General features: G+C 47.5%; 11 protein-coding genes across 11 annotated transcripts; 5 read left to right on the forward strand and 6 right to left on the reverse strand.

Annotated features, from left to right (window-relative positions):
• Positions 1-34: 34 nt before the first annotated feature.
• BHQ10_002525 (uncharacterized protein) lies at positions 35-3954 on the reverse strand (the record flags this gene model as incomplete). The annotated part of the gene is made up of 3 exons (XM_040874681.1): positions 35-141; positions 202-3634; positions 3691-3954. 3 exons carry the CDS (start codon positions 3952-3954, stop codon positions 35-37), a joined length of 3804 nt encoding a protein of 1267 aa, XP_040731030.1.
• A 1067-nt stretch (positions 3955-5021) lies between these two features.
• Positions 5022-6061, reverse strand: BHQ10_002526 (uncharacterized protein; the record flags this gene model as incomplete). The annotated part of the gene is made up of 3 exons (XM_040874682.1): positions 5022-5403; positions 5503-5830; positions 5932-6061. 3 exons carry the CDS (start codon positions 6059-6061, stop codon positions 5022-5024), a joined length of 840 nt encoding a protein of 279 aa, XP_040731031.1.
• A 500-nt stretch (positions 6062-6561) lies between these two features.
• Positions 6562-7614, reverse strand: BHQ10_002527 (uncharacterized protein; the record flags this gene model as incomplete). The annotated part of the gene is made up of 1 exon (XM_040874683.1): positions 6562-7614. The coding sequence occupies one exon, from the start codon at positions 7612-7614 to the stop codon at positions 6562-6564; it is 1053 nt and encodes a 350-aa protein (XP_040731032.1).
• An 823-nt stretch (positions 7615-8437) lies between these two features.
• Positions 8438-9499, forward strand: BHQ10_002528 (uncharacterized protein; the record flags this gene model as incomplete). The annotated part of the gene is made up of 1 exon (XM_040874684.1): positions 8438-9499. The coding sequence occupies one exon, from the start codon at positions 8438-8440 to the stop codon at positions 9497-9499; it is 1062 nt and encodes a 353-aa protein (XP_040731033.1).
• Positions 9500-10432: 933 nt separating this feature from the next.
• Positions 10433-11859, forward strand: BHQ10_002529 (uncharacterized protein; the record flags this gene model as incomplete). Its single annotated transcript, XM_040874685.1, has 3 exons — positions 10433-10526; positions 10632-11030; positions 11132-11859. 3 exons carry the CDS (start codon positions 10433-10435, stop codon positions 11857-11859), a joined length of 1221 nt encoding a protein of 406 aa, XP_040731034.1.
• A 443-nt stretch (positions 11860-12302) lies between these two features.
• Positions 12303-13515, reverse strand: BHQ10_002530 (uncharacterized protein; the record flags this gene model as incomplete). The annotated part of the gene is made up of 5 exons (XM_040874687.1): positions 12303-12537; positions 12591-12675; positions 12729-12819; positions 12866-12977; positions 13046-13515. The coding sequence occupies 5 exons, from the start codon at positions 13513-13515 to the stop codon at positions 12303-12305; spliced, it is 993 nt and encodes a 330-aa protein (XP_040731035.1).
• Positions 13516-13927: 412 nt separating this feature from the next.
• On the reverse strand, positions 13928-14384 carry BHQ10_002531 (uncharacterized protein; the record flags this gene model as incomplete). The annotated part of the gene is made up of 2 exons (XM_040874688.1): positions 13928-14251; positions 14307-14384. 2 exons carry the CDS (start codon positions 14382-14384, stop codon positions 13928-13930), a joined length of 402 nt encoding a protein of 133 aa, XP_040731036.1.
• A 1240-nt stretch (positions 14385-15624) lies between these two features.
• On the forward strand, positions 15625-16689 carry BHQ10_002532 (uncharacterized protein; the record flags this gene model as incomplete). Its single annotated transcript, XM_040874689.1, has 1 exon — positions 15625-16689. One exon carries the CDS (start codon positions 15625-15627, stop codon positions 16687-16689), a length of 1065 nt encoding a protein of 354 aa, XP_040731037.1.
• A 456-nt stretch (positions 16690-17145) lies between these two features.
• On the forward strand, positions 17146-17550 carry BHQ10_002533 (uncharacterized protein; the record flags this gene model as incomplete). The annotated part of the gene is made up of 1 exon (XM_040874690.1): positions 17146-17550. The coding sequence occupies one exon, from the start codon at positions 17146-17148 to the stop codon at positions 17548-17550; it is 405 nt and encodes a 134-aa protein (XP_040731038.1).
• A 503-nt stretch (positions 17551-18053) lies between these two features.
• Positions 18054-18500, forward strand: BHQ10_002534 (uncharacterized protein; the record flags this gene model as incomplete). Its single annotated transcript, XM_040874691.1, has 1 exon — positions 18054-18500. The coding sequence occupies one exon, from the start codon at positions 18054-18056 to the stop codon at positions 18498-18500; it is 447 nt and encodes a 148-aa protein (XP_040731039.1).
• A 418-nt stretch (positions 18501-18918) lies between these two features.
• Positions 18919-19911, reverse strand: BHQ10_002535 (uncharacterized protein; the record flags this gene model as incomplete). The annotated part of the gene is made up of 3 exons (XM_040874692.1): positions 18919-19007; positions 19066-19807; positions 19858-19911. 3 exons carry the CDS (start codon positions 19909-19911, stop codon positions 18919-18921), a joined length of 885 nt encoding a protein of 294 aa, XP_040731040.1.
• Positions 19912-20563: the final 652 nt, after the last annotated feature.

Below are 20563 nucleotides of genomic sequence, written 5' to 3' on the forward strand. Positions count from 1 at the left end.
TTTATGATTACGTATGTCGACCAAATGTTCGATTTCAATCCTCTTCTTCAGAGTCGTAGTCGTCGTTCATGAGTAGCGATCGATAGCCGCGAGCTGCAAGGTTGTCTTCCAAACCGCCATCTGATTCAGGATCCACGTAGCCTAATGAGAAGCACGACCGTCAGTAATGCACAAATGAATATATAAAAGATATGAACTCACCTTCCCCGCCAAAATAACTCAAAGCAACAGGCAAAAAGATCAATGCATGGGTCGCGGCAAAGACCACGAGGGCCAACCAGATACGGAAGTAGTATATCTCAAAAATCTTGCTGCGTGTAAAAGCGAGTACACAGACACCAAGAAGTTTCGTAATAGTGATTCCACTGAAGACACTGCCTCCAACGTTGATGAGTGCAGCCCAGACCCTTGCGTCCTTGCCGCGCAACTTGGGGCTTTTCTCAAGCATGTTGCGAGACGGGAACATGAAAGCACGAGCAATATGAGCACAAAACTCGACTCCGATTCCCGCACATATGACCAGGTTAACGAGTGAAACTGCATTGAGCGATACACCCGCAATAGCCATGGTTCCTATAATGTCTACGACGATCATAACGACAGTCGTGGCAACGACTGCACCAGTAGCCAGAGATCCCAGTAGCACAGAACTCACTACAAAAATGATGCCGATCGCGGCTCCGAGAAGGGTACCTGTCAGGCGAACGATAGAGGCGTATTGATCAAAGAAGATATAAAACTTCGAGTAGGGAAAGATGTCAATATCGTGTTCCTTTGACAGGTATTCTGATATGCGTCGAGCTGAGGCTTGTGCATTGATGAAATCGGCCTGAGTTCTCAAGGGAGTGTGGCTCGTTCGAAAATGAGTGGCGTTTGTGGTCAGGTGTTTGCTGTCAATCACAACCGCATTGCTATAAGGAGCCTTGCCTCCGAGCGGACAGGAGGCATCCGTGGGCGACTCGATCCACTTCTCAACATAGTGGATAAATTCTTCTCCCTCAGGCATGCCTGATAAGGTAATGTTCCAAGCTGGAGTGCGATCCTCAAAGCAGATCTTTTTGTCCTCCTTGCAGCAATCTGATTGGGGATTGAGCCAGTAAAAGAAGTCATCCAACCAACTGGCAGTAGATCCGGATATATAAGAAACATTGGGCCTTTTGGACTCTTGCTCTAACACGAAAGGAAGCGAATATTCTTCGCATGTGGAAAATCGACCACAAACTTGTCGTTGATGTGATCGTGCTGTTATGTTGACGCCACGTGTGACGAAATACACCGGAGGGCCCGTTTGAAAGTAATCGGCAAGATCGTCAAAATATTGAATAAGATATGAGCCGGTTGGTAGCGCAATACGTTGGTCAAGACCTAGCTCGACTTCAGGTATGAGGGCCAGACCTGCTGTAAATAAGCCGAGAAAGATGACTATTATAGCTGCCTTCACTCTCCGGTCTAGCAGAGCTGGTGCGTATACGCGGCGAATAAATCTTTGAAGGAAGCTTTCTCCTGCCGTGTCATCATACGCCACGCCCTCCGGTAGACCAGAAGATGTTGCTCGGCGAACGGTGAAACAAGGAAAACAGTCCGCGCGAAGACTTTCTACTCGTCTTTGGTTAAGTGCAAGTACAGCAATGAACATGGTAACTTGGAGAATGGCGTTGATAAAAACGGCACCAGCGGCGTAAGCTGCAAAGTTCTTGACTGCTGGCATGCCGACGAATATACCCATAGCGAATGCCACGGTTTCAGTAATGGCTGATAGGAGAATACTAGGTCCCATGCGGCCAAGGGCACGACCAACACGCTCGTCAATTTCCTCATCAGGATGGCTGATGTTCACGCGATCGAATTCGTGGACAATAAGGAAGATGTTGTCGACTCCAACGGCAAGCACCAGGAATGGGATGACTTCAGCAATAATAAGGGTCACCTTAATTCCAAGCGCAGAGAATAATCCAATCGACGAGGAAACAGACATTAGAACAATCACAATTCCGACAATCGCTAAGGTAAATTTGGACTGGACCAATGCGTTTGATGGATTAGTCAAGAGCGACCGAAGAGTTAGTGCCCCAGATCCCAACGCAATAGATGCATAGATGAACATAATGACGTAACTGACGACCACAATCTTAGCGTCAGTATTGGTTGATTTATTCAACTCTTGCTCTAGACTCATCTCCGTATTGAAAGATAGACGTAGACCGCGCTCGCGTGCTTCTTCTTGCACGACCCCCAAGACTTGCTTTAAACTTTCTTCCCAGTCGATGGCTTTGCTTTCACCTTCTGTCCCCGGCAGAAAGTTGTTTACGACCCAAGTGACCAGAATAGCGCTTGCGTCGAGTACATTGTCAGTATCCTCATAGCCACCAAGAACCATGGTAGGTTGAAGAGGTTGTTTGAAGTCCGGGAGACAGCTAACATCACCAGGTGATTCGGTGCAATGAGCGAGCGTCTTTTGCCAGTTCCTGGGAGTGACTCCAGCAAATGACCCACCATAATATCCTGTTAGTGATTGTACCACACAGGCATCACCAGGTTTGAAGCACACGTCATCTAGAGTTGAGCCTTGCTTCAAGGATATCATGCGACGAACACGACTCTCAACATCGAACCACCAACTCAAAGTATCATAGCTCAGTACTGGGCCTGTATCGTTGATCAAAAATGCTTGTTCGGCGCGAAAGAATGGACCAAAGTTGTCATCAAAGAATTCCTTGTCTAGAGCTGCGTCCGAAGTAGGGCTGACCCAGAGACGAACGGGATCTGTCTCTACAGTGAATTGGGTCCACCCTAAGCTGAGAAGTCCGACGACAACGACGCTCGCAGAGATCGTTATTGCGGGAAAGCGGGCACAGAGACTACCTAGCCGGTTGAAAGCTTTATCACAGATTCCATTCAGCTTGTAGTGCTTATGAGGTGTTTCCAAGTAGCCAGCACCATGGACGAGCTCGCCGTCGTCCTCGTCATCACTTTGCACGGGATCCTGCAACAATCTAACCCTTTCGGGTTTGCGATATCGGTGTTCTCGATAGGCCACAAAACTTGATATGGATACAACGAGAGATAAAAATACCGAGTAGATGATAATGACTGCGAAGGACATACACGGCATAAGTCCGACGTGGCAATACTCTTGTGACTTGACTTCTGGTAACGTTGGGCAGACTTCAGGACAGTCCACACAAGAGCAACGATAAGCTGGATCTGAATCATTACAGGCCTTGGGACTGATTGTCAGAGCTTTCATGCCATGATCCGGGTTTCGAGGCTCTGTCTCATAATTGATCTGGAACGGGCTGCCGAGCAGCTTCTTGTCGCCTAGAAATTTCATGAATTGTGTATAATTCTTGGCTCCCCCACCAATAAAATCAATAGCTTTTCCTCCAGACGCGCCATTCTTGACATTTTTGCAACTGTCGTAGAATCCGCTCTGCCATTCTTCCGACCAAAGATTGTCTACTTCCGTGACCAGAAACTTGTCTCCCTTAGGCTCAGTTTGTGTGACATTGACGAACAAAGACTGATCCGGCGAACATGTGAATGTACAGAACGTGTTGAAGAAGTTATCGACGCATGCGGGACACGAGGCAATGATACCCTCCGCAAGCTTCAGGTTCTTTTTCAAGGCGTCGACCTGTTTGACCGAAGGTTGTCAGCTAGTCTACCCAGTACCCGAAATATGATACTTACCTGTTCGCCTTCGCAACACACAGGTCCCTCAGACCATTTGCTTCCACAAAGCGAAACTAGCTTTTCTCTGACAGCGTCATCCGGCTCGCGCGCAAGCCCGTTGTCCGGACAAGGCAACTCTCCACCAAAAATGCTCTTCTTTCCACAATGACCACGAATAGCACATCGACCAGCTTCGTGTAGAGCAGTGATTCCTTGTGCTGCAACTGTAGAAACCAGCGTGCTACAGAGCAAGCCCGCAGCTAGGTTTTGCAGGCCTCTCATCCTGTCAACCGGCGGCTCGTGACCAGACCAAGCTGGTACTGGTGATTGCCCAACGGTCTTCTATCCCTGCCTGGCACTATGAGCGGACGGACGGCGCGTTTCAGCGTGATATCATACAAGACAGATGCGATTATGTGGCGAGGCGGCTTAACGATCCGACCTGCGCAAGAAAGGTAGTGACGAGTGCTGGTTGTGGAGTCGCGMAAGCCGTTAGCTTCGCAAGAGCCGATCCACACAGGACCGATCGCGGGATTGATACTGTATAATCGAATGTTGGAGCTTTATAGTGCGAATAATGAATGTAAATAAGAGGTAGGACTGAGAAGTCCAACAGGCAGTTAGTCTGAAAGGATAGCCTGGTGGCCGGCAAGTTGTACGAAAAAGGATTGACGATCGATCGCTGATGGGCAGGCAGGTGACGACGGGAATGAAGGTAGCAGACAAGGCAGGAAGCTCGGGTGCCTGGCGACTAAGGCACGCTAATGACATCAGCAGCTCTCCGCGATCTGGACTTTCTCCGTACTACTATTGCCTGTTCCATTGCACCACATCCTTATTTGCCTTCGTTATGATTCGACCCTGATATAATTTCACCAAGTCATTAATGAACAATGTCAGCGAGCCTCGGCTCAGATAATCATTTCATTACAATAGATATTGACTCTGCGATATTTAGTCTTGGTCGGACACCATCGCTAGTAGCCTACCTCTGCATCCGACTTCCACCACTCAATGTACAATGCCGTTCGCAAAGGCTCCGGTCCGCATTGGCGCCACGTGTTCCGGCAGACTAGGACGAGAAGAACACATAACAGGGCTATTGAGGGCTCGAGGCGACGAACCTACATTGTGTTGACGAGGCATCCAACAGGCGGCAGACGCAAGGAGCGGTGCCAATGAGACGTTTGGGCCCAACAGGTTCACCGTCTCTAAAGGTAGAATTGGCTACTCGATTACATGCAGTTAACGCTCTAGGTTATTCAAGTTTAGGCTTCGATCTCAGTGTTCTTGTCACATGCTATAGCGAGCTCTAACAAGCCTGCCGTGCACCTCGTCCATTGTCTAGTTCAGAAAACCAAACCACCTCCATCAACCACGATATCCGCGCCATTGATATAACTTCCGCCAATATCGCTACATAACAGAATGACAGGCCCCGTAAGCTCCTCCGGCGACCCCATACGACGCATCGGATTTCGTTCCGCCCAGATCTGCCTCCAAGGCGCCAAGTCATCGCCCTCATTGAGAACCGTGTCCATATAACCCGGCGAAATGGTATTGACGTGGATCCCATAACGCGTCCACTCCGCAGCCAGACTGTTTTTCATATGTAGCAATGCGGCTTTTGAGGTGTTATACGCGGCCTGTGGCTGCGGGTAATTGACGCGGTGACCGGAGATCGATGCGATGAAGATGATTTTCCCTCCATGTTTGCTAGCAATCATCTCTCTGTGCCACCACGTCAGTATGCATTATGTGCGATGTGTTGCATGTCCCAACAAATGTTATGCCTTCAAAAGCATTATGCAGGTGACTTCAAATACTTACCGCCCAACCGCTTGTGCAGCAATCCAGCAACCAGTCGTATTGACGTCGATTATCTTCCTCCAATGATTTACAGACTGCTCCGCGGAAGGAACAACGCCAACCATCCCCGCAAAGCAGCATAGAATATTGATTTCACCCAATTGCGCCTTTGCAGATCGAGTCGCCTCTATCATACCTTTCTCGTCCGTCACGTCGCAGGCTTGCGTGATGATTTTCGTTGACGGAAACTCGGTTTGTAGTGCTTCGATGGCATTTTCGCTCTTTTCTATAGCGCTCGGTAGGTCAAATAACGCGAGCCCAGTGAGACCATGTTCAAGTAAAGCTCGAGCTGAAGTTAGAGCCAGCATGCCAGCGCCTCCAGTCACTGCATATACATATCCCGTAAGCGCTACCCCATTGGTATTCAAAATCAAATCAATGGTTCCATACAAATTGCATTTCCGTGTACCCCAAACCTTGCAGCTGCGCGCTCCGCTGGCTGGCTTTGTGCAGGATATGGTCTCGGTGGCGGCGTCTTGGACGAGGCAGTCTCAAAGTTCCCTAGTTGTATCCATGGCATCTTTGAGATGACATGAGGAATGGGAGGAAGAGGAATCTCTGCCATTTTTTCCGTATGAGGCAGCCGTTACTTTCTGTCAAGAAAGTTGATGATTCAGTGAAGGGAACGAGAAATCTACAGTGGAAAGTAGGTTATCCAGAGTCGGACTGGAGAAGGCCGATGCGGAGAAGCTTGATCACACGATCTGTTTGGATTCGAAGAGCGATGCAAACAGTATGGCGTTTGCTATTCTGTCAGGCTGGCGGTAAGCAATAAAAGCAGACCTTGTGAGTCGACTTTTTGTTGCTCCAGTACTACCAGCGTCACTACCAGAGCTATCTAGGGTAATCGTTGCTGTACAAATAAGGAAGGAATGCCGAGTGCGGGGAAACATACTCTTCTCCGCTCAACCATAGAAAGCACTAATTGAACATCGTGCATTGTACTAGTAGCTATCAGCTCACCCTTTCTTCTTTAACTACTCTGAATGATCTGTTGAGTCAATCCGAACTGAAGGATAATCACAGCCCGACGGCGCTCAGAAGGCCCGGTTTTCTGGCCTCCAAAATGGGCACAGTCTGTTCCCAGACCTTCTTCTGCACCTTTTCGCCTAAATCTTTATATATCCAGGCCTCTACATCCTGATTCTTTCCATCACTCTGAAATTCTCCGTGCGAATCCTCCGGCGCAGACGCAGCGAGCACCAGACATCGACCACCCTGTTCGGTTGTGCGCGCGATAAGTTTATTCGCAATTCGGAAAAAGAGTGAAGGCTTGACGTCGTCGCGGGTGAGGGAGCTCAAGCATAAGCCTGGATTTACGAGGTTGATAATGACGGGATTCGTATCGAATTTGGGATTGGCCTTGAGCCGGGCGACTAGTTCGCGTGTCAAGAGGATTTCGAGTAGCTTGCTGACTTGATATCTCGGTTGTTGGGCGTACGATTGCTCCTCATTCAGCTTCTCGTATAAGTTCGGGGCGTTGATTTCCTCGAATTTGGTCAAGTGATGTGCCTCCGAGCTAACAATGGTCAAATGAGGCGTTGATTCCAGAAACCGGGTCTTCGTGTCTAGGAGCTTGGGCAACAGCGCCAATGCCAACATAAACGTGCTGAGTACGTTGACTTGTGTCACGTGCTCATATCCTTCGACTAGTTTGAAATTCTTGGTGTTGATACCAGCATTCAGCACGGCGGCATCCACGCGGGACAATTCCGTATGTGCACGCTCGGAAAACGCGAGTGTCGAAGACGTCTTGGCTTGATCAAGTGACCAAACTTCAATTGCGTTGGTATCGTTCCTTGTCTTGACACTGGTGAGGATATCCTCCTTGGCGGCTTCGCCCTTGGACACAGTGCGAACGGCAAGGATCACTTTTGTTGCATTGAGGCGATAGAAATGGCGAGCTGCCTCGAGCCCTAGTCCGCTATTAGCACCTGTGACAATAACGGTCTTGCCAGTGAATGAGGCCTCTGGATAAGGTGGAGTCACGAAGAGCTGTGATTTGAAGAAGGTGCCGAGGGCAGCTCCAAGGTTTATTTGGATAGGGAACTCTGGCTGCTGTGTCTTTGCCATGATAGAGATAGATAGGAAGAGAACAAGATTGGGGGAAATTATTGTCCGATAAGTTCTCACTCTGAGCTGTGATAGCCAAGGGACTTTTTATACTGTATATCTCAGGGGAACAAGACACTGGCTGCCGCCATAGGAGGAGCGCTGATGTGACCGATATGCTATAACTACATCCATACAAGCACAAACATACAAAATAAAACTCACTCGTCAATTATTCACATCCAATGATAAGCGTTGAGCAGTAACTAGCCTTGCAAGCGCTGCGGAGACTGCGGATTAGCGGCGGATTAGGGTTTTTAGTGGTGCGGGTTAACAGATTCTACGCCGGGCATAACATCGACCTCAGTAGATTATCTCAAAGATGATCTAATATTGACTCTATGTAAATTATATGAAAGGAATTATTGTAATAATACCATTATACCTTCTCCGTACCTTCATAGTTTCGTATTGTCACGCCTTGTATTGGTCTACTTTGTTTGCCTCAAAACGGACGCGTTGTCGATGACTCGATGTTTAGCGATAGAGCAATTGTTTCACAAGACAGACATAGCAATTGTCATCATGAATCAACTATGGCGAGCTAGGTACACACACATCCAAAACCGTTGTTCGTCTTTGTGTCTATTTAGGAATGGTGTGACCGTGTCTTAGGTAGCCTGGTGCGGCTGAATTGTGTACATTTGTACCTCGACTCTCCACGTTCTATTTCCTTGTCACAAATACCTCCTCAGGTTGCAACAAAACAGGAGAAAAGGAGGAAAATATATCGTCGCTGATCTACTCTTCAGGGAGCTTCGCCGTAGTTCATTGAATCTCCAGCATGGCCTCCAATTCCGATCTTGGGATTGTTGTGGTCGTCGGCGGCTGTGGCTACCTGGGCTCTAATCTGGTCAAAGCACTACAGGCAGAATCGACATGCACAGCTGTCCACGTTATCAGTCGCAAGCCGGACCAGAATTTGTATCCAAACGTCACCTACCATGCAGGAGATATCAGTGATGCTCAGCAGGTGGCGGATCTTTTTACAAAAATCAATCCGCGAGTCGTGTTTCACGTTGCATCGCCAAAAGACATCGCTCCAGAGCCTCTGCTGTACAAGACGAATGTAGACGGCACCCGTAACCTCTTGAAGGTTGCTCGCGAAACAGAAAACGCGCGGGCCTTCATCTACACTGGTTCGGATTCTGCGCTTGAACAGATGCCCGGCGTCAAACAGACAGAGGAAACTGCGAAGCTCTATACCGAAAGCAGCAAAGGCGCTAACCCATACGCCAAAACGAAAGCCATTGCCGATGCCGAGGTGCAGGCTGCTAATACACCGCCCTCCCTGACCACTGCTGTCATACGCATCCCTGGACTTTATGGGGAGAACGATGACAACTGCGTGGGGACAATACTGAGCACAATCAAAAGAGACGAGCATAAGGTGCAACTTGGGGATAACAAGCCAGTCTTTGAATTTGTCTACGTACAAAAGGCCTGCGAAGCACACATTCTGGCAGCCAAACGAATACTCGAGGGTCGTCTCAACGGCGGCCAAGCTTTCTTTATTTCCGACGGCGTCAGTCTCCCCTACTTTGATTTCGTGCGTAAATTGCACGCCGGCGCCGGTCATCCGGTGCCGCCAGATCAAATCAAAATCATACCGCTTTGGCTCGTCGTCGGTATTGCGCAGCTTGGTGAGTGGCTGTACTGGGCTTTCACCTTCAATACAAAATTCCCCGAGATGCGCAGTCAGCGACTTGCACACCTTGCAGGTGGTTGCCAATGGGATATCAGCAAGGCAAAGGAACAGCTAGGCTACGAGCCGGTGAAAGACCAAGACGAAGTTCTCACGAAGGTTGCCCAAGCAGAAAGCCTACGCCTAGGCATCAAGAAGTAGCTAGCACATATCACCAACCCAATGAATTATACTCTGTTACTTGGGAAAGTACAAGTTACAGTAATATGTTATTATTCATTATTAGAGTGAGGTGGCTATGGAGCGCACGAATCGTTTTCATAGTAGAATAAGACCGCCAACCCTAAGGGTGCCAGTCGTAGATGAATAAATGCCATAGTATGTAATTAAAACATTATTAAGGTGATCGAACGCATAAACCATACGTGCAGCAAAACCGCACAGGACAGGGAAGAAGACATCGACTTCAACAGCAAGTTGCTCGACATGGCTAGATATTGGGCCCATTGTCTCTATTTTTTAACAACATATGGATGCATTGAAATAGAGTGGTAGTTTTAGAATTACTCGTAACACTGAGCCAAAGGTATTTCTAGTAGATGGTGATGTTGAGAAAGCAAGGAATAGTATGTAGAGAAGGAGGTGTGCTTTTTATGAAAGGAATTCGACAGTGACGGATGACACTTCGCCAAATATTGCTCCAGTCTCGATGTCACGACATTCGGCCCAAGTTCCTACCTTACGGATAAAAGCAAGTACTCTTTCCATCAAAATTCACAGCTATTCTTCATTTTGTCAACTACTTTAGCATGTACTTCATGGAAAGGTCTGCTGTACAGAGCATGGGACCCGAGATATTAATTCAATTAAAAAATCAAGTACCCAAAGCTTGGAGAGATGTGTCTTTGAACGTGGGGCAAGGAACAAAGCCCGCATGAAAGTCTTTCTGAGCGTGGTAGCAATCGTTTTAGTGGAGAATAGGCCAAGTTTCGTTCATATATGCGACTCCTCCTTGTTAATAACCGAGGTATGAGGGGATGAGGGGCGATGGTCCTGTTAGCCGCCAGAAGTCGCGGCTCACAGACATGTATACAAAAGCAACGGTCGATAGACTTGGAATATTCGTTGACCAAAATGGATACTATTGAAGAATACATGCAGCGGGCCACAGCCTCGGGCTCCGATCAAAAAATTCCAGGCGCTGTCCTGATAGTCGCGAATAAGGATGGTGCGTGCGGACTTGCTCCAGAGTGATCTACATACAAACTCGGACCATGCAATGTCTGTTGCTTCCAAGTAGACAAGTCGAATGCTAACCACTTAAAATGTCTAGGAATCACGTATTCCAAGAGTTTCGGCTCAATGTCGCTGGATCCTGCCTCAGAGCTGTCGACTAAGCCTCTCACTCCGGACACGACAATGTGGATAGCATCATGCACGAAACTTATGACAGCCATTGCCTCTATGCAGTGCGTAGAGAGAGGGCTTCTCAATTTGGACGAAGACGTCTCTAGTATTTTGCCCGAGTGGAAAAACCCGCAAATCCTTGTCGGATTCGAGGATGATTCGGGAAAGCCCATTCTCAAAGACGCCAAAAACAAACTCACGCTCAGAATGCTACTCACGCATCAGACCGGTCTGGGCTATGGCTTTGCACAGCCTGAACTGATGCGCTACTGCAAGTATGCAAATATACCGCCAATTGGCGAAAAGCGTATTGTATGCATCCGACGTATATTCGTTCTACTTTTCAACATTTCAAGGATTTTTACTAAGAAAAAGTCATCTTTATACAGACTGAGTCATATATCTTTCCACTACTCCATGAGCCAGGCAGCGCCTGGACTTATGGGGTCGGCCTCGATTGGGCCGGTCAGATGATCGAGCGTGTGACCAACAAAACGCTAGGCTCATTCATGGAAGAAAACATCTGGAAACCGCTTGGGATGGAGGCAACAACGTTTAGGCTCCAAGAACGACCAGATATCATATCTAGGCGCGCGGACATGTCAATGAGATCTGCCGAGGGAACTATTGGTCCCAGCCCAACACGATTCTTTCCTGACAACGCCAGCGATGACCAGGGTGGTGGTGGGCTCTTTTCCTGTCCAGCGGATTATGCGAAGCTTCTGATATCGATCCTGAAGAATGACGGTACACTACTCAAGCCATCTACAATGGACGATCTCTTCGCTCCATGCCTGACTCCTGATGGGACTGCATCACTGCGTGAGAACAGAGCTGCAGGTTATAAGTCCTTTCGGGAAAGCAAAGCAGGCTCCGAAGCAACAAAGCAACTCATCCCACAATATGAAATGAACTACTCTGTTGGTGGCCAGATTTCAGAGAAAGGTTGGCTTAATGGCAGAAAATCTGGGAGCATGTCCTGGGGTGGCCTGCCCAACTTGATGTGGGTGATAGACCGTGAGACGGGCGTTGCTTTCTTCTACGGTAGTCAGTTGCTACCACCTGGAGATAGTGTTTCCAGGGCAGCCTTTGAGAGATTTGAGTACGCGATATACAACGGGGAGCTTGGAGATCTCGGTCTTAAAGCTTCGTGATCGTGTACAGAGGAATAAGCTCTATAGCTCTACGTTAGGATTGTAGGTAATCTAGAAGACATAGACATCTATGCAATTTGAAGTATTTGATCATTCTTCTACTAGACTGAAATATTCATACTCTTGTGAACCTGAATTTTATTCAGAGTACAGCTTTACTAATCGACTACGTAGGTTACAGGGGAAAGAATTCACATCTGTGTAAGGCGGTTATGAATTGCCCTTTCCTGCTGCTACCATGAGTCTAGCTGTCAAATGTATTGACCAAAAACCTTGTTAAGGTTAGGGACTACATCATGAATATGATCTCGCGATCAAGTAGCACACATACTACCACTACTAAAGTCTTCTTAGAAGTAACCAACGGGCCCTATTATCAACCATCCATGGATACATACATAATTGAATGTCGAACCGATTTGGAAGACATCCCTGGAGCCGTCTTATGCACCGTCAGATTCAACCTTCTGCAAAGCCATCTTCGGCATGAACTGATCTTTGTAAATGTCGAAAAATTGGGGCGGCTCAATTGGATGCGAGCCCGTAACATCATGAAAGCAATTAGTGGAGATGTAGTTGGTCTTCCCTTCGCGAACGAGAGAGTAATATTCGAGCAGATACTGTCTTTCGGCTTCGTCATGGGTAGTCTGAAAGCGGAGAAGACGGCGGGCCTCGTTGCTTTATGACATGTTGCTTAGTATCGTGTCAGGGGGTAAAGCAGTGGTACATACCCTGAAACATCATCGAAGACTAACTTGACACCAAGTGTCTTGCTAGCTATCTCAGCTAATTCATCACCAGTGACTAACATGGGTCCTATTGAATTTGATCAGCCTTTGAATTTAATGCTTCCAGAGACGACAACTCACCCGTCATGGTCATGAGTTGGCCGCGATGCCTATCGCTAAAGCCATGTTTGCCTTTGCTGGTAAGGACATGAGCAGCCAACTCGGCAACATCCTAGACCACATTAGCTTCTAATCTCGATGTTGACAGTCAAAATTACTTTTAGAGCAATGGGAGGGAATTGATGATCCCTCCCAATGGGAATGGGAAGTAGCCCTTCAGCTTGAGCTTGGGGTGTATACAGCAGAAGATTCTCTGCATAGAAACCTGGTCTATTCTCATAAGCATGCATTTTTTAAAAGATTTGATACAACGGATTCACTCAAACGCGGTTACAGACCTGATAATACAGTTGGAATATCCCGTTCGGGTACTTGGATCACCCTTCATCTTCATCAGCGCCACTTCCAACTCAATGAACTCCCTCAATCTCGGCTGCGCATCTCTATCCGCCATATCGCAACCCGCTGCACTGAGCAGACAAACACTACCAATGTTGACCCTCTTAGCAGCTTCCAGGATCTCCAAAGTAATGTCAATCTTGTCTACGTGTGCTGGCGGGATGAGCATTAGCGTATCCGCTTCTGTATATCGCAGAGCTTGAGTAGTATCGCTGACACGACCGGGTCTGTGTTGAGCGACCACTGCGCCGAGTTTTTCGAGCTCCTGCACATATGGGGATTGTGTGTTTATGGCCAACGCTGTAACTCGATCAACGTTCTTTCTGAACTTGGGGTCGGTTAGGAGGAGTTTTGCGATGAGGAAGCCGGTGTTGCCCTCGGCTGTACTGACGCAGATGTTTCGCGACATGTTGCAGTAAAGTAAGAGGCCTGATGCTATTTACTAGGTTTTTTGTGCTATTAAGAATAAGAGAAGATTACTTGAGTAAAATTGACTCATTTTTTTACTTATAGAGTGACGTGATGTCATTTTGACTCTCGGAATAACCCTCCGCTGGCAAAGTGGCAGCTCATATTGAGTGATTAACATAAGAAATGAAGGTAAGATGTGATAACTTTTCCGATTCGCTGATAGACATTGTGTTCGATGGGTATTGGTGATAAATACAGGCGGAGGTATAACAAACATGATTTGGTGAAACGCTTCAGAACAATGACCTCCAATATTTCTGTATGACCCTCTATGGCCACTTCAATTTCCCTAAACAGCCTTCGTATTGAGTAAATCAGATCCGGATTTTTCACACAGTGTTCGAAAGCCCCTACGCCAATCCATATAATCCCGCAAGCGACGACGTAAGCGACGACAACCAGCTAGTCATACTCGCCAACAAAGACAGGCTCGAGGCTAACGACGTCGCACTAGCAGAAGGACTAGGTGTCGTTGAAGACGCCGTCAAATTCGCCTCTGTTTCGCTGCCATCCTCAAATTCGGCCATGGGGGCATCGGGGATGCCAGGTAGTGTTGATTGTGTCTCAGGGGTCTGAACAGCCATTGAGCTCGGCACTTGACTGCTTGCTTGCATGCTGAATGAAGCTGATGGTAGTGTTGTAGTTGGTGTAGGTGTGACATTTGCGTGTAAGACCTGTGTAATAGTTCATTGAGCACTTGTAATCGAAGGAAGGAAGTTACAAACATACCCTTGGTAAAGCATTGACACCAACCAACAAAAGCGCGAGCAGCGCCAACAACAAAGTCGAGGGTGCCTTGGTGTACATGTCGAATGATAAATTTCCGATAATAGCCTAGATCTGTTCTGTCAACTATTTGATGTATTAGGAATAACTCACGACTTGAAGCACTGGAACTTCTATTCGGTTCACGAGCGGTATGGGGAGGAGAATAATAAACAAGGTTGATGGCAATGACAATACAAAGATGATCTCTGGCGACAGACAGGTGGAACTACCAACACGTTTATATCTTTGACCGGGGAAGCGGGATTGTTTACTTCCACCCTCCACTGGACAATCGTCGATGAAGTGTCTATAGAGTTAGGGTTCTAAGTGGAATGCGGGCCCTACCTAGGTAGAAATACAACAGACCCAGCACGGTACTACGTATCATAGCAATATTGGCCATGGAATGTGGACCTACCACCGACTCAATTCTTATTTCTGACAGGCATTGTATCTAGCCCAAATTTCAGACCTCTCACGTATGATATCCCTTCATTTGTGCAAACAGCCACATTCAAGGTACAACATGCCGAAACTGAGTTTCGCAAACTATCGAATTCAACGTCGAGGTTTGACATTTCGTGGCTGAGAAGGCATATGTGATGGATTGTAAAATGGACAACTACCACATGGTTGTATGATCCGAGCATAGGAAGGAATGCCCTACTGCTCCCATGCTTCAAGTGATGCATTCTTCGAGCTGTCGTACGGGAAACACGGGGCAAGCGTGCCGATATCCGATGTGCCAGCATGTTTGGTCCATATGCCTACTATTCCTTCCTTCCATCTGGTATGACTTGATGAAGGTTGTTTTCTCTTGATGAAACGAAACAAATGTCGACCAGACCTCAGAACCTCCAAATGTACCTTGGTCTAGTATGAGTGAACTAAAGGATCATCTCGATTGGCTGTGTACTAGCTGCATTCACTTTAGATCATAGGTAATCAAGATACTCATGAGGTTCTCAATCAAACAATCGTAGCTATCATAGGTAACGACTCAATGATGGGTGCGAAGTTTGGTGCTCATATAAAGTTCGGAAAAGATGCTAGACTTTTGAATAAGGCAGGTTGGAAAACATCATTTCGTTGTTGAAATTGCGTCAACTAATGCACTGCTGCCTAAATTGATTGGTCCCAAATGACATCCGTTGGTTTTTATCTACCATCAACTAATATTCGTTCATATATCTTCAGCGAAGTGACTGAGCTAACGATATACTACTCATATGTCATCCGAAATTTGTTTATGGTAGCTGATATATCTTACAGCATAAAGATGCTGTCGCCGGTTACATCACTCAACGTGGGGGTTTTTCAGACCCTCGAATCGGTGTCTGAAACCACAATTCTCATTCGAGACCAACTGTACGGCGACCACATAATTTCCGAGCCCATATTGGTCGAGCTACTCCGTTCACCTACTGTCCTCCGACTCACAGGTATCTGTCAATATGGAGTTACAGCATTATTAGGCTTCACTCCTAGAGTAACCCGTTTCGAGCATTCTGTAGGCGCATTCCTTCTGGTCCGCAAAGTCGGTGCTAGCCTCGAAGAGCAAGTGGCAGCCCTTCTTCACGATATCAGTCATACAGTGCTTAGCCATGTCGTTGACTGGGCACTTAAAAACCCGCCGGGTGATGAAAGTGGAACGAGCTTCCACGAAGTTCATAAAGAACGATATATCAAGACCACACCACTGCCGGAAATTCTTACGAGGCATGGATTTGGAGATCTGAAGGCTTTCAACGAGGATCTCTATCCGTTGGTAGAGATGCCATCACCTCATCTCTGTGCTGATAGGCTTGACTATGCGCTGCGAGATGCCACAGCGCTTGGAAAACTTGCTCTAGACGATGCGCAACAGATCTTTGCTACTTTAAAGGCATTTCCAGACGCATCGGCTACACGCAGGCTGCTCGTTCTAGAGGACAAGCATCTAGCTTTGATCCTGTCAAGGGCATATGTGGCGACGGATAGGGATGTTTGGTCGAACAGAGCCCATGTCAATTTATACCAGAGGACTGGCCAGCTGATTGGAGACGTAGTCAGACGAGGGGCTGTTAAGGAGGAAGTTCTATGGACTGTGTCAGATCAGGAGTTCTGGGAATTGCTGCGTAATTCAGCTGATTCCAACGAACTGGAGATACTGAAGCAATTGGAGTCAGAAGATCTCCCAGAGGAAGATACATTACAACTCCCTCGCGGGGCAAAGATTCGCACAATCGACCCTGGTATTTGGATACGCGGCACGGAGCAGCCGTCGCCTCTGTCTGTTGTGAGTCCTCAGTGGGCTCTTGAGCGTCAGGAGTATATTTCTAGTCGGGAAGCTACAAGAGCGTGAATGTAACTTTATCACGGATCTCTCCATCGATTATTTTGTGTTTTGGAGACTTCAGAAATTTGATTTACCCATACATAGTATATATCAGGCAACGCAATTTGCTAATCACCACCTGATCACTGGTACAAAATTCTTGGCTCGAGTCCCCAAATTACCGTTTCCGGCAAATCGGGGCACACTCTGAGGACACGGCCTCCAATAAGAGCTGCGTAAATACGATGTCTGATCGATCCCCCCTATAAGCCTCATCTCGTAGTTTAAGTTTACAAGGCGCAAATGAGTGATTTTTCGTTCACTGAAGAGGTATATATTCCCTCAACACTGCCTTGGCCATTAGAGTATATAGGTCGGCCGTCAAAGAACTTGCAAGCTTCATCCTGAAGAAATCACATCTTCCATACCGCAGAGACTCAACACAATATTACCCCAATTGCAACTCCAAACAATTGATACAAAATGGCCGGCGGCAACAAGCACAACAGCAATGCGTCCGTTCCCGAAAATGAAATGTTCGCCTGCTTCACCGACACCCACGGCGTCATAACAAGCACCATGAACGACATCCCCGGCTACAAAGTCACCAAAGTCCTCGGCACAGTCTACGGCCTAACGGTGCGCTCACGCAACTGGGGCGCCGGTCTAGGCGGTGTCGCGCGCTCAATAGTCGGCGGAGAAATCCGTATCTTCACGAAGTTGCTGTACACAGCTCGCAACGAGGCCGTGGAGCGGATGGTGGGGGAGTGTATGTCCCGCGGCGGAAACGCGTTGGTGGCGATGAGATTTGACGTTGTTGATATGGGCGGGTTTTCGCAGATTTGTGCTTATGGAACTGCTTGTATTGTTGAGAAGCTGGATGATTGAATATACCTACGACTGCATCGAATGTTTGTTGTGATTGTTCCGTGTCTTATTTCACTTCGTTGTTGTTTCGCGAGTTCAATGTATACCCGCTATTCCATTGAGAGAAGAATGTTTCCAGGCTTCTTGTGTATGCTTACTTTCTTTGAGTCCCAAGACATAGTCTAAACTCAAGTCACTTCAAAGTGTTTGAAACCAGACAGGAGTGAAACAGTCCGAGTCCAAAGATCAGACAATGCAAGTAGCTTTGGGCCAATGAGGCCCGCGCGTTGGGGCTGTTCTTCAGTCCCGCCGGCGAAGATCATCAACTTTGTCCCTAAAAACCTCCTCAACCTAGATTCGTCCCTTTCACTTCCAGACAATGTACAGCCAATTCTCAACACCAATCCCGTACAAATGGAGCGCCATCTAATACCAGTCTGGCCAGCCATGCCAGACACCAAACCGGCCATCAACGTATACCTACCTACCTAACAAAATTCACGGACCAAAAAAAAAGCACAACCATGAGCTCCGAACCAAACTCCGCAACCACAGCAAATCMCCTCCTGAACCTCCCCCTCGAGCTGCTACTCACCGTAATGGACCAACTCGACAATATCTACACCCTCAATGCCCTCCTCAATGCCTTCCCGGATGAACTCCTCCCCCTTTTCAAAACCTACTCCAAATCGATTCTGAATACCATCTTTTGGCGCCCGGTGCAACACTACAATGATGACAATGGTGTTGTCTATCGATGGATGATAAGGGAGCTGAAGCTGGGATATCTATTCGAGCCCAGCAAAGAGGTGGAGAGTAAAGGGGCTAATAATGGGGGTACTGCTGTCGGGTCCAGGAATGGAGAGAAGGTTCGAGGCCCGCAGACAGATTACAGGGAAGATATGTGTCAGGAATCTAGACGGAAGGCGAGGGATAAATTTATACTGTCGGAGAATAACGATATTGATTGAGGGACATAAAAGTAGATGTTGGCTGTGAGAGGGTCGGCCTCTTTTCAGGTCACCCATTTCAAGTCCGGAATGGAGCGCCTGAGGATAGAGACTTGCCGACTCGACTGCGATATGCTATGGCATAAGCACACTACGAACCGTCATACAAAAAACACCCGACCTACGAGTATCGACCATTGCTGAACGAACTTCAACATGATGCTCATCAATATCGCCCAACGTTCAAATTGGAGACGGATGACACCCAATCATGCACAAACTTCATATTGATCAACTATGAACACGCCTGCGCCACTAACACCATAGTCAGCCATGAGATCAACCAGAAATAGCAGAACATAACATGAAAGAAAGAATCGCTCTGGAGTAATGATAACTGTAAAAATAGTCATCCCTGCACGCCCATCGCACATCAAGTTCAGTAGCCCTCTTCTTCGCCCTGCTGGTAAATATGACGGCTACGCGTCGGGTCCTTTCGCATCGCTTGGCCGGAGCCAACAAAGCCCACTATACGTGAAGTGTCAGCCCCAGCAAAAATCTATGAGAAACTTGAGCGAATGCATACCTCTAGCGTTGACACCTTCTGGTGTGCGAAACATGCTCTCCTTCTTCGCTGTCTTTCCAAATTTTGACTTGCTAGTAAAATCTTGCCATTTCGATTTCCCCGCCTCAAGCTCTTTGTTAGCCTTCACTTTTCGCGGTACCTTATTCGGCCGTGCCGGTCCATCGCTAACTTTGCTAGGCTCATTGCGAGCCTGGTCGGCAAGAGTGGGATTTATATCAGCAGCCGCTGAGATGATACCCGTATGTTGCGGCGTGGATGACTGCGATGAAGGTGTGCCTGGCGTTCCATCAGCTTTGCGTTTCCGCGAATCAGCTCCACTTGAAATAGGCTTGATATCTCTCGCCGATAGTGTCTCTGTCGTGCCATACGACTTGAATGAAACGATATACACCGGATTACTGGAAGATCCAGTAATTGAAGTTATTCGTGCAGGGTAATATGACCCATCTCCAGATTTCCACCGCGCGAGTACGCTATCGTTGACGGAGAATGAGATAGGAGCGGCAGGTTCGTCGGGCGGGGCAGAATCCGTGGCTTTGCGATAACCAGACTGAAAGGCGGGATGGCTTTCTCTAGACCATTTCTCTTTTGTGGGTGGTTGTGGTGCAGGTGTAGGTGTAGCAGGTTTGAGTTCGGCGATCGATGCTTCTGTCAAGCCAATGAATTCTTCTAATTCAGCCTTGAGGCTCTGAAGCTCCGCATTATCGGGATCTACCTGCAAGCTCGATTGAACAGTTTCGAGCTATCCAAGTCAGATTGTTGTTTTATCAAGACGGGTACGCGCTACCTCACCTGTAATTTGAATTCTTTAACCTCTGCCTCGAGGGCCGCCACATCGGAAGCCATTTGGTGTGAACGATTTTGTGAGATGATGCGCGAGGGTTTTCCAGAAAGAGAGAGTCGCGTAGGCTTACGGCGAATGTAAAGCTAGCTATAACTGTGTGTACGTAGTGAAGAATGCAGAGTAGAAGCGGGGATTACTTCTTTGCTGACGACGATTCTCCGACTGCAAAGAACGAGCAACGCAGATCACGTGGAGCAAGGTAGCGCATGAAAATTAATTGGACAGTGTTAGGCCGCGCGCTGATGTGGGTCCATCAACTAAATGGATAGTGATAAGTTTAACCCTAACCCAACGCGACTAGCCGTTTTGAAGCTTTGTCGAGGTACAGCTGTTTGCAAAACCAGTGCGCTCTTCTACACACATCGCTTGTCTGATCTTGTAGGTGCGAGAGTATCTAGTAGGTATTGCAAACTCAACAACATCCTGGCTACTTTTTCACTGTTTTCTCATTCCTATTCTGCCGTTCTACATTTACAGGCCCCGGTTGGGAATGTCCGGAATACTAGTAAGAGCACCATCACAGTAATAACAATATTTCCTCCTATTTATTGAGTACGATCTCCTCGATTACATGTCAAGACAGAGCCATGATCACGAACTTATGGGCATCTAAAAGTCACAATTCAAATTGCCTTTCATGCCTTCTCAAATCTT

Source organism: Talaromyces amestolkiae, assembly GCF_001896365.1.
Source record: "Talaromyces amestolkiae strain CIB chromosome Unknown scaffold3.1, whole genome shotgun sequence".
Lineage (NCBI taxonomy): Eukaryota > Fungi > Ascomycota > Eurotiomycetes > Eurotiales > Trichocomaceae > Talaromyces > Talaromyces amestolkiae.